The sequence below is a fragment of the Monopterus albus genome, unplaced genomic scaffold, assembly GCF_001952655.1.
Source record: "Monopterus albus unplaced genomic scaffold, M_albus_1.0 scaffold47.1, whole genome shotgun sequence".
Lineage (NCBI taxonomy): Eukaryota > Metazoa > Chordata > Actinopteri > Synbranchiformes > Synbranchidae > Monopterus > Monopterus albus.
In genome coordinates this window covers 966,019-980,560 of record NW_018127927.1, presented here as the reverse complement: position 1 = coordinate 980,560, position 14,542 = coordinate 966,019, and the positions used below count along the sequence as shown (strand labels likewise).

Below are 14,542 nucleotides of genomic sequence, written 5' to 3'. Positions count from 1 at the left end.
CCATGTTACTGGGGCCAGTGATTTCAGACACCATGGCCTCCTTCCTAACTTCTAAAACATAAGTTTCTGTTTTAATTCTCGAAATGCATTTCTAATTTCAGTAATGTGATACAGTAGAATTATAAAACAACAGTGTTGGATGGATTTTTTTTAAATAAAATCTGCATCAGATATGGGACACATTGTATATTTTCAGGAAATAATCAAGTCAGTAAGTCACAGCCCACCTCTGGTTTGAGATCTCTGTGCACGACTCCGTTCTCATGCATGAAGCTGACAGCTGACACTAGGCTCTGTAACAGCTGACTGGCCTCTGCCTCGCCAAAGAGTTTCTTCCTCTTGATCCTTTCTAGCAGCTCCCCACCTTGTAGAAGTTCCATCACTAAATATGTGTGGAACTAACGGAGAGTGAGATGTGCAAAAATTAGGTTTATGACACTTGTTGCCCGTGGCTTAATATCCAGAATTACATCCTAGAAAGCACATATAATATATAAATTTTTTTTTTGCATTAATGCTATGCCAATAATTGTACATCATCTTATGTGGTTTCTCTCCATTGTACCTGATCAGCATATACTTCATGCAGCTTGACGATGTTGGGATGAGCCTCACATTGTCTCAAAGCAGCAATCTCCCTCTGAGTGTTTGCCTCCATTCTAACACAGTCAAAAGAAACATCCAGTGTTCTGCTGCTATGGTGATAGCATAAAGCTAAGTCAAGCACACAAATACAAAGCTATTACTAAGACGTTACATCTCCACTCACCTGCGGCTTACAATCTTGACTGCATACTCATGGCCACTTTGCTTGTGCCTGCATTTCCTGCAGACAGAAAAACTACCCTCACCTAGGGGTGGTCCTTGAAGACACAGCTCATAGTGCTGAAAAAACTGTGATTCCTGAACAAAGAAGGGGCACTGTGAATCACACTGAGCTGTGAAGGCAGATGTTTTTTTTCCTGCTTTTGCAAAAGGAAATGGTACCCAGCAGCAACAACTTTGATGTACATTGACCAATATGTAACAGAACCTATAATGACAATGTACCTGAGAAGGGTTTACCATAAAGGAACATATGGATTTACACAGGGTTACAATCTGAATTTACACTGAAAAACTGGGCTAATCAATGTATGAACATGCATTTTTTGTCATTAATGTTCTTTATATGACGAGTATGAACATTTTTGTTGTTAAATTAGCAATACAAAGCAATTACTAATTCTGATTTCTCTTCAACTGAATTCTGTAACACTGAACACCGCTGCAGCTTTTACTTCCTTTACACCATGTAACCTAATGTGATAAACATCACCTAGACAAGCAGACTTGAAATACTAAAGAGATACTATGATTCTATATGATGATATTAGAACAAAATATCCTGATAATTGTTATATTTCTCATATACTGTTTTAAAATAACGTAAGCCATCTTAATAATCTAAGCACTGCTCATGCTTTGAAGACACTATTTTACATTTGTTTAGTTTACAGAAGGGCTTCCAATAAAGAAAAAAGACACCAATTTTAAAGTAAAGACCAACAACTAATGTAAAAATCACTTTTAAGTATAACCAAAAAGTGTTATTAGACAAGACCTAGAGGTTTAAGACCCATACCTCTAACATGGCACTGCGCTGGACAGAGGCCAATCCTGGTCGATCAGCACTAAACTGGGATTCTACATAGTCTCCCATGACCGCATTCTTGTTGAACAGGATGGAGGGAGCTATAAAGGAGTAACCCTAAAATAGCAAAGAAGAGTTATGAGGCGTATGATGACGTAATACATTATGAACAGTGTGCTTTGAGTGAGAGGGAATGAACAACAAACTGCACAATGGGTTTATTAGAAAAGACATTCAGACATCTATTACTATAGGCTAATTTGTTAATAAACTAGGGTCTACTAAATCCAAATATTTTTTCAAGATGGTGATTGCATGCATTTTGTTTTGATAAACGTTTTACTGACCTGGAAGAGGCGGTCAGTGCTCGGAGGAGTACTCGCCGGAGAGTAGACGGGCTCCATCCCTGTGAACTCCTCAGCAAAGTTCCCCACGTCAAGCTCACTCTTCAGCTCTGGCTTGAATGGACTTTGCACCTTCTTCTGAGCCAAGTCAGCCCAGTTCAGTCCCTGTTAGGAAACATACAAACAGATAAAAACAGTTATGGATGAATGAAAATGGTGACAGGACAAGAAATCTATCTGCGTAAACAGCAATTGAGGTAAGCAGGACCTTGAAGAAGGGATGTGCCTTGATGTCTTCAGCTCCTCGTGGTCCAGAGCCCAGCCTCTTGTGGGGATCTTTCACCAGCAACTTCCGGAGCAGGTCCTGGGCAGTAGGTCCAATCAGTGAGGGGAATGGTGGATCACAGCGCAAAATACGTCTGAGTGAAGAGGGACAAAAGAGATGGAGAAGGAAATCAGAACTCAAATCAGGCTTTATGATTGTCATTGTGTTATTAACAATTGCACATGTTAAGTAAAGTGATTTGTCTATCCAATACAGCAGCTGCAACATTTTTTATGAATTAGAGAATTATAAAGGCTTGAATACATATTCTATAGAAATGGAATCAGAACCACTTACTTTGACACCTCGCTCTGGGAGTTTCTCTCTCCCTCTAAGGTAAAAGGAGATGCTCCTGTCAGCAACTCAAACATCAGGATCCCAAGACTCCACCAATCTACAGACTTAAGGGGGAAACCGGTTAAAAACACTACGTAAGGGAAAAAGAACTAAACAAATGCGGACAATGTGTGTTTTCAGTGCAAGATGTGTTGTCTGCCATGATCTAATCTTAATTTTGATCTAATGTGTGGTACAGTACATTCGCCCATACAGTGTTCAAGTACATGCTACTTAGTTACCCAAAGACATATAGTACTCAGCATTTAAATTCACACTAAATGTTCAAGTCATAACAGAGCTTCATCATCCTAAACCATCTGAATATATAGGATTACAGTCTGAACACTGCAGTTCCTGATGTGTTACCGCTTAAAATCTTTAACCTTACCACCCCTCCTGGCTGCCTTACTCTCATACATTTACCTTGCCATGCCCTGTTTTCCCCCGGATGATTTCAGGTGCCATGTACTCAATTGTGCCACAAAAAGAGTAGGTCCTCTCCTTCTGTAATGAGGCGAAAGAAGAGATAAAAACTCATCTTAAATGAAAAAAATATTATGATTACAATAACAGAATACACACATTGTCCAGATGCAGACACATTTGGTGTTTAGATATTACTAAAGTGCTCATATACCTCTTCGTCCAGAAACTCTTTGCTGAGCCCAAAATCTGTCAAAACCACATGGCCTTCACTGTCGAGAAGAATGTTTTCCAATTTGATGTCTCTGTAGACGATCCCAAGCTGTATAGAAAACACATTGAAAACTTGCCTGTCACATTCATGGTAAGTGCAGTAATGTATGATGACATGCAATATACACAGTAAACATTTTTACAAACACAGATGACAGACATTCCCTGTAATCTACTGCTTATGTACAGTAATCACAGCATTTTAAAGCACATTAAGAAGTTCTGACCTTCTAAATCAGAACTACTAACTCCTAAACTTGTCACAATAAACCACTGCCCAGAAAGCAACACAAATGGAAACACAAACATTAACTGCCGCAATACCTGAGAAAATGAGAAGCTACATGACAAGCTACATCAATCTACTATATAGCAAATGGTTCCAAAGTAAACAATTTTATTTATTTTGGTAATGCCTGTGATGCTACAAAGTTAGACTACTATTAATAGAAACCTCAGGAGTGTTGTCAAAATATTCTTAAAACAACCTTAAAATGTGCACATTCTACCCTCCGTCTATACAGTGCACATGATGCAAAATGACATACTGTAAGAGTCTTTCAAAACTACCGTTGCTTGCTGAAATTCAGTAGGTTTCCACCTGCAGCTAGTTGAGAAACTTTATTAAGTAACCATTAGGCAACATCAGCATGTGAGAGAGTATTTCAGGCAGTAAGATTAAAATGACAGACGCAGTTTGTGACTATCTAGTGAAGAAGGTCACCCATTTAGAAGAAAAAAGACCCATTTATTTTACTGAGGAGTTGGCGGCAACCAAATCAGATGTCCACAAACAACTCCAATAGGTTGATAATTTTGCCGTGTCTGCTAAATGTGTCTTTAAGGTGATGTGCCAAACATCACCTATAACAACTGTATGGGGGTATTATGTCAGTGCAGTGGCTCTGTAAGCTTGCTGTCTTGCTTCTTCCCCCTAGAGTCAAAACACTGACGTTATAGAGCTGAGTGACACGCACCTTGTGCAGGTGCTCCAGAGCAAGGATTATTTCCCCAATATATATCCGCACCGCCTCCTCAGGAAAGTGATCCCGCTGGTACAAATGAGTGAACAACTCCCCGCCGCTCACATAGTCTGTACTCACACACAGAGACAAATACACAGGAATCTTAAATAAATATCACCCAAATATTACACAAACACACATCATGTACAAAAGGTCAATAAACAGACATACAATGATAGACAGAAACATGAAGAGAAAATCCATTGAGCTCTTCAAGACAGGACATGTGATCTCCACATCTGGCTCTAGGGTCCCACCACTCACCCAATATGAGGTGTAGTTTGCTCTGTGTCTGAAAGGCATAGTGAAGCGTGACCAGGAACGGAGACTGGCGGATGTGCTCCAACACCTGCCTCTCAGTCCGGGTGTGTTCTGTTGTTTTTGCCTTTTGAACAACAGCTGCTTTCTTTAACACCTAGGGTAGTCATTAAAATAGGCTTAATTTAATATTTTTAAATTCTAAAGATGATATTAGGTAAAATACTACACTAAGTCAATGCAATGTGTACATCCATAATACAGCTAAAATAAATGGCATATTTTTTCTACATTTCTTCTTTCAACTTTCAATCTTTACTATATACTGTACTATAACTGAATTTTGAATAAGAGCAAAGTCATTGAATCATTTAAACAGTTTAAAGGGTTTCCCATCTTGAAATTAAAACATTACCCAAAAATGTAAACTTTTTATGACTGTAATCACATCAACTAATATTCTTACCTTCATAGCATATAGCTGGCCCACATTGTGACCGCTGTTCTTCCTGACCAAAAACACTTTTCCATAAGCTAAACAAAGACAAATATTTCCTCATTTGAGTGATTCAAATTACTGCTAGTAAGAAAGTTAAAAACTACCATAAAACAATTAAATGTAATCACATTGTACCCCAATTAAGTCTGGAGCCACTGCAACATGAGCAGAGGTTGAACAGGTGCAAAAATTATTCAACTGTCTTACAATCAACCATGCATATTTAAAAACAATCCTGCAGACACAATTTAATCAGGTGTTGTTTTGTTGACAGAACCAGCCTCTAGCATCTCCCGTATTCAGTATGGATGAGACCAGTTAGGATCTATCTCCAGACTATGAGCTACCCTCTAAACATTCAGATACTACTCATGCTGCCTTGATGATTTGAAACTCCCAAATCAGGTTGTAAAAAAATGTTTTACATAAGAATGTCAATGATTAATCGATTATCAATAAACTGCCATTGTGTCTTGACACAATCCTGTTCTGCAGGTCTGTGGACAGTTCTCGAGAAACGTATGGCTTTTCTTTTCACTCTGACATACACGATCATCTGTGAGATCTTATACAGATAGGTGTGTGCCCTTCCTAATCATATCCAATGTATTAAATTAGGCACAGGTGGAATCTAATCAAGCTGTAGAAGCATCTCAATGACCAATGATAGGAGTAGGATGCACCAAAGCTCAATTCCAACTGTCCTAACAAAAGGTCTGAATACTTATTTTTAATGAATTTACAAAACACTCCAAAAACCTATTTTCTCTTTATTGTTGATGGGTATTATGTGTAGATTGATGGGGAAATAATTAAACTGAATCAATTTTAAGATGAGTCTGAAACATAACAAAATATGGAAAACTTAATAGGGTCTGAATACTTTCCATACTGACTGTATTTCATGCTCCATGTGGACACTTACCTCCAGTTCCCAATACTTTGAGCAGCTCAAAGTTCTCCATACCAACTCTCTCAGTGTTACCTGTGAAGTTAGCTAGTAACAAAGAGCAAATGCCACAGTCATGTACACAACATGCAGTATATATGGTCAAATGGTGTACTCTCCAGACAGATTGTTTGTTTTAAAAATGACAGGCAGACACATTTCAAAAATGTATTAGCATCTCTTAAAATATGCTGAGATACCACTGATTATGGTGTGGCCAATCTAAAGCTAACCTTAAAGCTTTCCTTAAAGTTTTCATCAAACCACAGGAAGATACAGCAGCAGTTCTCTGCTTTGTGTGATTTTTTTTGTGGATTTTCTTTGTAGATGTACACTATAAATTGAATTCAGTAATAAGTGTCCCTAAACAAACTACAAGAGATCTAATCCATTTTAACTGAGAATTGCCACAGAATTACCACAATCATACTGTAGATTTCTCATATAGTAAGGAATATGCACCTTAACTAGAGCAGTGTATTTATCCTGCCCTGACTTTAGTTTTAATCAATTCATTTATTTTAAACTTCAAAGTAATAAAAACCCAGTTCAGGATTATTACATTCACCTCTCCAACAACAACAAGATCCTCAGTTAATTTTTGTATTCTGGCTGAGACACAACAAACTGGGACAACATCCCTTTCTGAAGAAGGTGCAGCTCCTTAGTCTTGACTCTCAAATGCCCTGAAAGCTTGGCACATAGGTGGATAAGCAATTGTCATCTTAATTGAGAATTGAATAGCTAAGGAAAGGAAATCCATAAGCTACTGTACATAACACTGAGTTCTGAAAAGCAGAACACCTGTATAGTGTTATGCAACAGAGTGCTACAGAAAAAAATAGCTGACATAAAATATTATTAAGAATACTATTTTGTGTATTGATTCAATTCAATGCCACATCTTGGAGCTGTGTTTTATTGCACATCACAAGATCACAAAGAAAATGTATTTCTAATATTTTATACACAGCGTTTATATAAAGCATAAATACTCGGAATTGTCATAAATAATGAAATCCAGTGCCTTGCTACCAAAAATCCAGCATCATGGTAACTTTTAAAATCTGCAGAGTTGTATCACCCCCTCTCTGGCAAAGCTTCAACAATTAGAAACTGCATGTTACAAATGTTGTGTTTATTAAAGGATGGAATTACAGTGTACACGCGTTGTTCTATTTTTCTGGTTATGAGCGTGCTTGACAAGAAACAGTACTGTATAGATGACTTACCATTAGTGATCTGATGCTTGACGGTACAGGCCTTTTCATTTGTTTTTGCATCGGAGTCATCACTACTATCAGATGCGTCCCCTGGCATAACTTAAAATAAAAGTAGACTATATACCAACTGATTAAGATAAACTGGGTAGCCAGATATTTTAGTATTTACAGGATATTACACTACACGCTCAACAATTTCAAACATCTATTATAGAGGCATTATGAGAAATGCAAGGACTATCGAAATGACCAGACAGCTGTGTTTTCCAGACAATAATGTTGCCCTGTGGTTAAACCTCACATTCTGGTTTTTCGCATTATTTATCTCATAGGACTCGCCGAAAATAATCTGAAAAAATAGACGTGTTGTTATTCAGATTCCGGATACAAATTAAATGTTGTGCTTTATTGCACGTTTAGCTCAGTTAAAGACCAGTGCTGTGTACATTAAAGTGTTAACACAGTATAGGTGACTACTGTTAGCATTAGCTGCGTTTACGTTATTCGTATTCATAAGTTGGCTGACGTTACTTAGTAGTAACATTACCACCAGTTATACATGAATGACTGATAAATAACGCATTGTTAGTCAGTGTGTGAACAGCTAAAAAGGCAGTTAGTTTCCATCTTTGCTACAGTAACAATACGTTACCTAGCTAGCGGGTATTATAGTAGTACATTTGTAAACTAGCAGCAACCGTTAGCTAGCAACTTACTACTACTGCCCATCAAAGTTTGAACGTTGGCTAATGCTAATGTTTAGTTAGCTATGTTAACTGGCCTCTCTAGATACCAGCTATAAGACCATGTTGGAAAAGGCCAGTTTGGATAATTCCTTATCTTCTTTGTATCCACTAGAGTCGACTTAATAATTCGTCCATGATGAAAACATTCACACCCTAATTTGTTTGTTTGTTTTTTTTTTTTGTCAGCGGCTAGCTAACTGCTAATACCAGGATGCTTTCGACACAACCTGGGCGACGGTCAATCACGTGAACCCTCAGTGTGGGTGGAGCGACGTAACTTTAAATCTCGCTAGACCCAGTTTTACCACAAGCTTAAGTTTTTTCTTGTATGGAATTGTTTAGATTTCTTAACCATATAAACCAAAATTAATAATACATTGACCAAATGGCTGATCAACTACAGGTTTTAAACGAAAGCCTAGGGTGCCTAGAGTTTTTGTGTATAACTTACTAAAAATATCTGTTAACCCTGTTTAAGATGTCATTTTTGCTTGAAATGTATAAACTTTAACAAGCATAACTATTTATACATGCTCCTATGAAGTATCTCTCCACTATGTATTTACTGGTGCATGTATAATGTAAAGTTGCAATCACATTAACTAAGTCGCTACTATGAAATATAGGTCTACTACTGCATTCAGCCAGCGTCAACACTGCTGGTCTTGCAGGACAAAAAAGCCACCGCTGACCTTTAAAATACATTCAGATACTGTATATTTCAGTTTTCTTGGGACAGTTTGTTTTACACTGAGTTCCACATTTGTTACATGTAGTGTATAATTACTAGATTTATTAGAGAATTCCCAAGCAATTCTACTGTAGAACAAAAGGTGAAACAATACATTTCTAACATTTCTGAGTTCCCCAAGGAAACCATAGCACAAATATGACAATGTTGTGACTCTGAGGTATCTGAAGCCACGTGTGGCCTAAAGATTAATAGCAATATTACCGCATACATGTTTTCTCTGCAAACAGAAACTAAGCACCCAGGGAGCTGTATGGGAGGACAAATTTCACCAAGTGTGAAGAAAACTGATTACAGGATTACAGTTTGAATCAGAAAAGGCTGGCACAAGTCACCTAATGAACTACCTCTTTGCTTTCGTAAAATACATCAGGATGTGATGACAGGTAGGACTGGGTCTTCAGTACTCTTAAGACAAGCAAATATTAAGCAAGATAAATGACCCCAAATACGCAACCACTAGTTGCTAGATTTGAAAGGCAAATCCACCCTTTAAATATCACAATACTTCCTCTGTCAGGCCAGCCAAAGGTATCTACTCTACTTTACCCTACCGTTTTAATTACTGACACACCTCCTATGCAAAGTTTAAACTTTATCACCATGTCATAATACTGGTGTACTAGATAAGTTCATTACACTCCTGCTCACAGAGCAGAGCGTTATCAACAGCATTCTTATGACTTTGACAATCTTGCTGATATTTCACCTATAGCACAAGAGTTTTAACCCCAAGTTTTTCCACCAACATAGAAACAAAAACATGGCTGCCTAAATGGCTTTATGAACTGTTTAATAAAACATTAATTTTTCTTGTGACCACAAAAAAAAAAAAAATCTCTCAACCCTTAAAGGCAATGATTCTTACCATCCTAGTCCCAAGTTTGTCTACATCCATCCCGTCTCTGTCCCAGTCAAAAAAAGCTCGTCATTTACTTGATATATGTGGTACATAAACAAAATCCAAGCAAATAGTTTAAAAGATGGGGAGGTTTTAGCTTTGGCCCTAAGGTGTGGGAGATGACCAATGGAGGAAGCACCAAGGAAAACAAACATGACACCTCAACTTTAAAGCACCATTTTTAGTCAAGATTAAAGAGGACATCGTAAGAGTGAAGAACAGTGACCAGTGTTGAGAATCACAATTTGTGATCTACATTACAATCTTGATTTTGAGAGTAGAAATTTGTTTACTTTTGGTCTCATTCTCTTAAACCATATTCATAAACCTATAGGAATATGTGAAGCCTTTTAGGGTGGACCTCCCCTTTAAACACTGAGCATGCTGGTGCATTGCATTGTGATCTTTATTGTAAGATGTATTTAAGCATCTGTACACATGAACAGTTTTTTAAGAAAGATTTCTGGAGTCCTGAAATTTTCCAGACAAGATGCTTTCCTTGATAAAATGAAAAAGTTGTGAACTTACAAAAAAAAATTACATACACACCAAGTCTCAGTGAGACCAAGGACAATATAATTTGAAGGCAAGAAAAGAGAATGTAATATTCGGTCAGGATCTGCATGTTGTTCCAATGTAGTCTTGGGAGTTTCTTGACACATCTGGCTCATCTTTCATCAACGAATTGCTATCAGTCCAACATCAATGAGTTTTTGAATCTTCTGAGCAATAACCGGATTTTTTAAGTGGCTGAGGATCAAAGAGGAAAAAAATGAACATTTCTTTATTCATTTCTGTGGATGTCTGTTCATTTGCACAATAATGACTATGTGCAGAGAAGGAAACTAACACACAAGTTAGTAAACTTACTCGCTGAGTGCCTGAGGGTCCTTCTGCATTTGCTCAAGGATCATGCGCATGGCTGGGTCAGACATAATCTGCTGTACCTCAGGATCAGCCATAGCCCTTTTCTTCACGTCCTCAGGACTGTCATTCCTCATCGCCTGACTGACCATGCAGCGTTGGATGCCTTCTGTGGCTTCCTGAAGGTAGAGATGGTAAATGATTTACCAAAAAAAAAAAAAAAATCTATTTCCTGACTATGCAGCAAATATGGACAAGAATTTATACACCATTACTACAGAGAACCTTAAAATTTCACTTGTTTTGATTTTCACTGATTTTCTTTATAGGTTATTGTGCTCAATACTTAGATTTTACATCACCTTCTTGCTAAAAGCTACTAATCCTGACACATAACTACTATGTCACAAAATTAAACAATTGCTATGTACTGCATTTATTGATTGCATGCAATAAACTGTCACCATGTGCAAATTGAGCAATGATGGTATAAATGCTGGGAAAAAATATAAACAAAACTCAAACTCAACTTTGAAATTTCCAACATGAGTTGAAGGCAGGATGAAAACTAGCATTCTACAGTAATTAGTGTACACAGTAAATATGGAACAGTTATGCCTTGGAGAAATGTTATACATAGTAACACATTATCTCTCATATATTACTTTGCATTGCCTGGGATTTTCAGGTTATATCTTCCATTTATTACAGGTCTTTTCTGAACTGTGTAGAAACCCATAAATTACCTTGGAGGAAGAGTCAAGCTCTAGAGCCTTCTGGTATGCATCCATGGCTTTAGAATAATCTTTCATGGCCTCCAAAGCAGCTCCTTTACGTGTATAACCTTTAACTGTGAAAATATGTTAGTTGTAAAATCTGAATGATTTGACCTGATTCTAAACTTTTATCAGCATTTTAAATTAATTAATATTAATATACCATAACTTGAGCTAAACTTAATTAATAAAATGTTTTACTACTTACTGAAGGTAGGCTCAAGATTGATGCACTTTTCACAATCCTGACAAAAAAACAAAAAAAATTTCACAAGGGTAATTTTTAACAAGCAGTAAAATAGAGAGGCACATTGTTGTCAGGACAGAATCTCATTAACTGACTCACAGAGGTGCCTGGTAAAAATGAAATGTACCTTCAGGGCCAGTTGAAACTCCAGCAGCTTTGTGTAGCAGGCTGCTCTGTTACTAAACAGCTTGGCATCATTGGGGTTTCTCTTGATGGCCTCTGTGTAATGTTTCATGGCTAAGGGGTAGTCTCCTGTCGAAAGGAAAACATCTTTAACTTATTACATGTTCAAAAAAAAAAAAAGACTCGGGTGACAACAAACCAACATATGCTACGACTATTATACACACCATTCTGGAAGGCATCATTGCCCTTGTTCTTCTCTTCCAGGGCTAAGTCTGGGTTGATGTAGGCTAGTTTCTCCTGCTCCTTCAGTATCTTCTCTGCCTGTACAAACAATGACAGTATCAAGGTACAAGTCAAGTCCTCAACTGTCCACATGCAGGTCTAGGAAACCCTAAAAATCTACTGAAAACTTAAGTATGGATAAAGAATACTGTAATTCAAACTAGGAATATCAGCTGCACTGCACCTGTTGACACTTCTTCAAGACATCAGGAGTACGATGCTCCGTCAGACTCTTGTTGAAATACTGAATTGCTTCTTTGTATTTTTCCTGCTTGAAGTACGAGTTGCCAATCCTAGCCAAGGCCCTGTAAAAGGTGCAAGAGAAAATAGATCAAATTTATATCAGCCAACAACTAAGAAAGAGCAACATTCATTTAAGCAAAGGGAAGTTTAATGGAGTGAGATTTTTTTATATTTATAAAAATAAATCATAAAAACACATTTATACTCGAAGAAATTACTAAATATAACAAACAGGTTTTCTGTTTACGACCAAGGATGAGTGTACAGCACCACAGCAGAACACATTACAATATAATGCTTTTGTATATGTGGATATCCGTCAGCTGTGGCAGCTAACATAATGCTAAATGCAGGTATACACACACACACAGTTAGCTCCACTGATGATCAGTTGCGTGTCCAAAAACAACTGACAGCACAAGGTCCATTTAAAAACACAGACACCTCCTCAGACAATAGTCAGCTGTCATGCTGTTTGTTGCCACACAAGGTAAGAGTGCACATAACACTAGAGAAATGCATTTCCTGTTGAAAATGCGTGTGGATGCTAATAAAAGCTGAAAGATCATCCTGAAAATGCCTGAAATCAATTGCTGAAACAGCTGAAAGATGAGAAGAAATGGATGAATTTCTTTGTTGAAATAGTTGAGAAGAATTGGCTGAGGTTCTTTGTTGAATAATCTGAAGGATGAGATGCAATAAAGTAGGAATGGCCTTGAAGAGCTGAACATTTTGATACGTGAATGGCTTTTCTAGTTGAACGTATGCGGAACTTATCAAAATGTGAAAATAGTCCAATAGGACCCCACAAAGTAGGTAAAACAAGTAGGTGTGAACGTGTGTGTGAGAGAGAAAGGGGTGGGAGGGGGAGAGAGACAGAGAGAAGGAGAGAGAGGAGTTATGTAGTGGCATGTCTCAATTGCGCTGCATTTTATGAACCACCAGATGGCACTCCAAGACTGTGTCATTGAATCGACACTTTGAGCGCCCATTGACTTGTATTGCAAAATATAAATCTGAATCAATTAAAAAGTATAAACGGTATTTAAAAAACACACAAGCAGGGATGTCCTTGAAGAGTTGAACAGATAAAGACCTCAATGGCCTGTATAGCTGAAAGTATGCTGGACTTGTAAAGGGCCAAAAAAAGGGTGGAAGATCCCAAAATAATAAACTAAAGAAATGCATTTCCTGTCGAAAATGCGTGTGGATGCAATGTGCTGAAGGATCTCCCTGAAAATGCTGAACATTTTGACACCTGAAAGGCATATCTACCTGAAAGTATGCTGAAGTACAATTTTCCCATTATTTTTTCCAAATAACGCTACATATTTCAGAAGTGTGAAGTGTAGAAAATTTCTGAGTCAAAGTGTCAGGTCCGCTCGGCGCGACCTGCCCCTCTTTTGCCTTTCTCTCTCCTGCTCTTTCCTTTTTGTGGGATCAGCAACTCAGCTGTGTCGCTTGCTGTAATTAGTGACTCGTGAATTGTTGTGCACAGCTGAGGTGCGTTACTGTAATGACTTCCCTACCTTATTTTAACCTCTGGCAGACGCTCCGTCATCGCTGGAGCATTAAAAGAACTTATACCTATATACCTAACTCACCTATACATATAGTCGTGGTATGTGAGGCACATCATCTTGATTTCCATGCTGACAGTTCCTGTGCTGTGGATCTCATTTTGTACATAGGTTACATGTTTTGTGTTATATGTCTCTAGACATCCATGCTGACATTTCCTGTGCTGTGGATCTCTTTGTATGTTTATTCCATGAGGTTAGCCAGACGTTATTTTGATATCCACGCTGACAGTTCCTGTGCTGTGGATTTCCTTTTCATTCACCAGTCCTCCTGGTTAGTTTGTCTATTCACCTGTCCGTCCTGCTCCTCCTACTCCCCTGGTTCCTGCCGTTAGCCTGTCTGCTCACCTGTTCATCCTGGTCTCCGCAACCACCTCTGTCCTACCCGGATTGTATATGTACATGGACTTTATCTCAATAAATTATAATATGGTGACATGCCACTCAGCTAGTCAACTGAGCCTTCAAAATGGTCACTCAGTTTGGCTCACTAGGCTACACAATCATGAGGAAGACTGCTGATCTGACAGTTGTCCAGAAGACAATCATCGACACCCTTCACAAGGAGGGTAAGCCACAAACATTCATTGCCAAAGAAGCTGGCTGTTCAGAGAGTGCTGTATCCAAGCATGTTAACAGAAAGTTGAGTGGTAGAAAAAAGATGCACAACCAACCAAGAGAACCGCAGCCTTGAGAGGTTTGTCAAGCACAATCGATTCAAGAATTTGGGTGAAC

General features: G+C 38.1%; 2 protein-coding genes across 2 annotated transcripts in view; both read right to left on the bottom strand.

Moving 5' to 3' along the window:
- rps6ka4 (ribosomal protein S6 kinase, polypeptide 4) overlaps positions 1-8,262 on the bottom strand; it is a 13,285-nt gene extending 5,023 nt beyond the window's left edge. Inside the window, exons 1-15 of the mRNA XM_020600497.1 lie at positions 8,245-8,262; positions 7,301-7,390; positions 6,045-6,116; positions 5,087-5,154; positions 4,627-4,777; positions 4,315-4,430; positions 3,279-3,386; positions 3,065-3,145; positions 2,600-2,703; positions 2,246-2,396; positions 1,981-2,142; positions 1,625-1,750; positions 770-903; positions 566-659; positions 228-398 (exon numbers count right to left, since the gene is read on the bottom strand). Coding sequence (XP_020456153.1) covers positions 228-398; positions 566-659; positions 770-903; positions 1,625-1,750; positions 1,981-2,142; positions 2,246-2,396; positions 2,600-2,703; positions 3,065-3,145; positions 3,279-3,386; positions 4,315-4,430; positions 4,627-4,777; positions 5,087-5,154; positions 6,045-6,116; positions 7,301-7,388 — 1,626 coding nt within the window. The 5' untranslated portion in view covers positions 7,389-7,390; positions 8,245-8,262. The remainder of the gene's footprint in view (positions 1-227; positions 399-565; positions 660-769; positions 904-1,624; positions 1,751-1,980; positions 2,143-2,245; positions 2,397-2,599; positions 2,704-3,064; positions 3,146-3,278; positions 3,387-4,314; positions 4,431-4,626; positions 4,778-5,086; positions 5,155-6,044; positions 6,117-7,300; positions 7,391-8,244) is intronic.
- A 569-nt stretch (positions 8,263-8,831) lies between these two features.
- Positions 8,832-14,542, bottom strand: part of stip1 (stress-induced phosphoprotein 1) — a 12,065-nt gene continuing 6,354 nt past the window's right edge. Inside the window, exons 8-14 of the mRNA XM_020600500.1 lie at positions 12,169-12,289; positions 11,927-12,023; positions 11,704-11,828; positions 11,538-11,574; positions 11,300-11,403; positions 10,560-10,732; positions 8,832-10,439 (exon numbers count right to left, since the gene is read on the bottom strand). Of these exons, the coding sequence (XP_020456156.1) occupies positions 10,367-10,439; positions 10,560-10,732; positions 11,300-11,403; positions 11,538-11,574; positions 11,704-11,828; positions 11,927-12,023; positions 12,169-12,289 (730 nt within the window). The 3' untranslated portion in view covers positions 8,832-10,366. The remainder of the gene's footprint in view (positions 10,440-10,559; positions 10,733-11,299; positions 11,404-11,537; positions 11,575-11,703; positions 11,829-11,926; positions 12,024-12,168; positions 12,290-14,542) is intronic.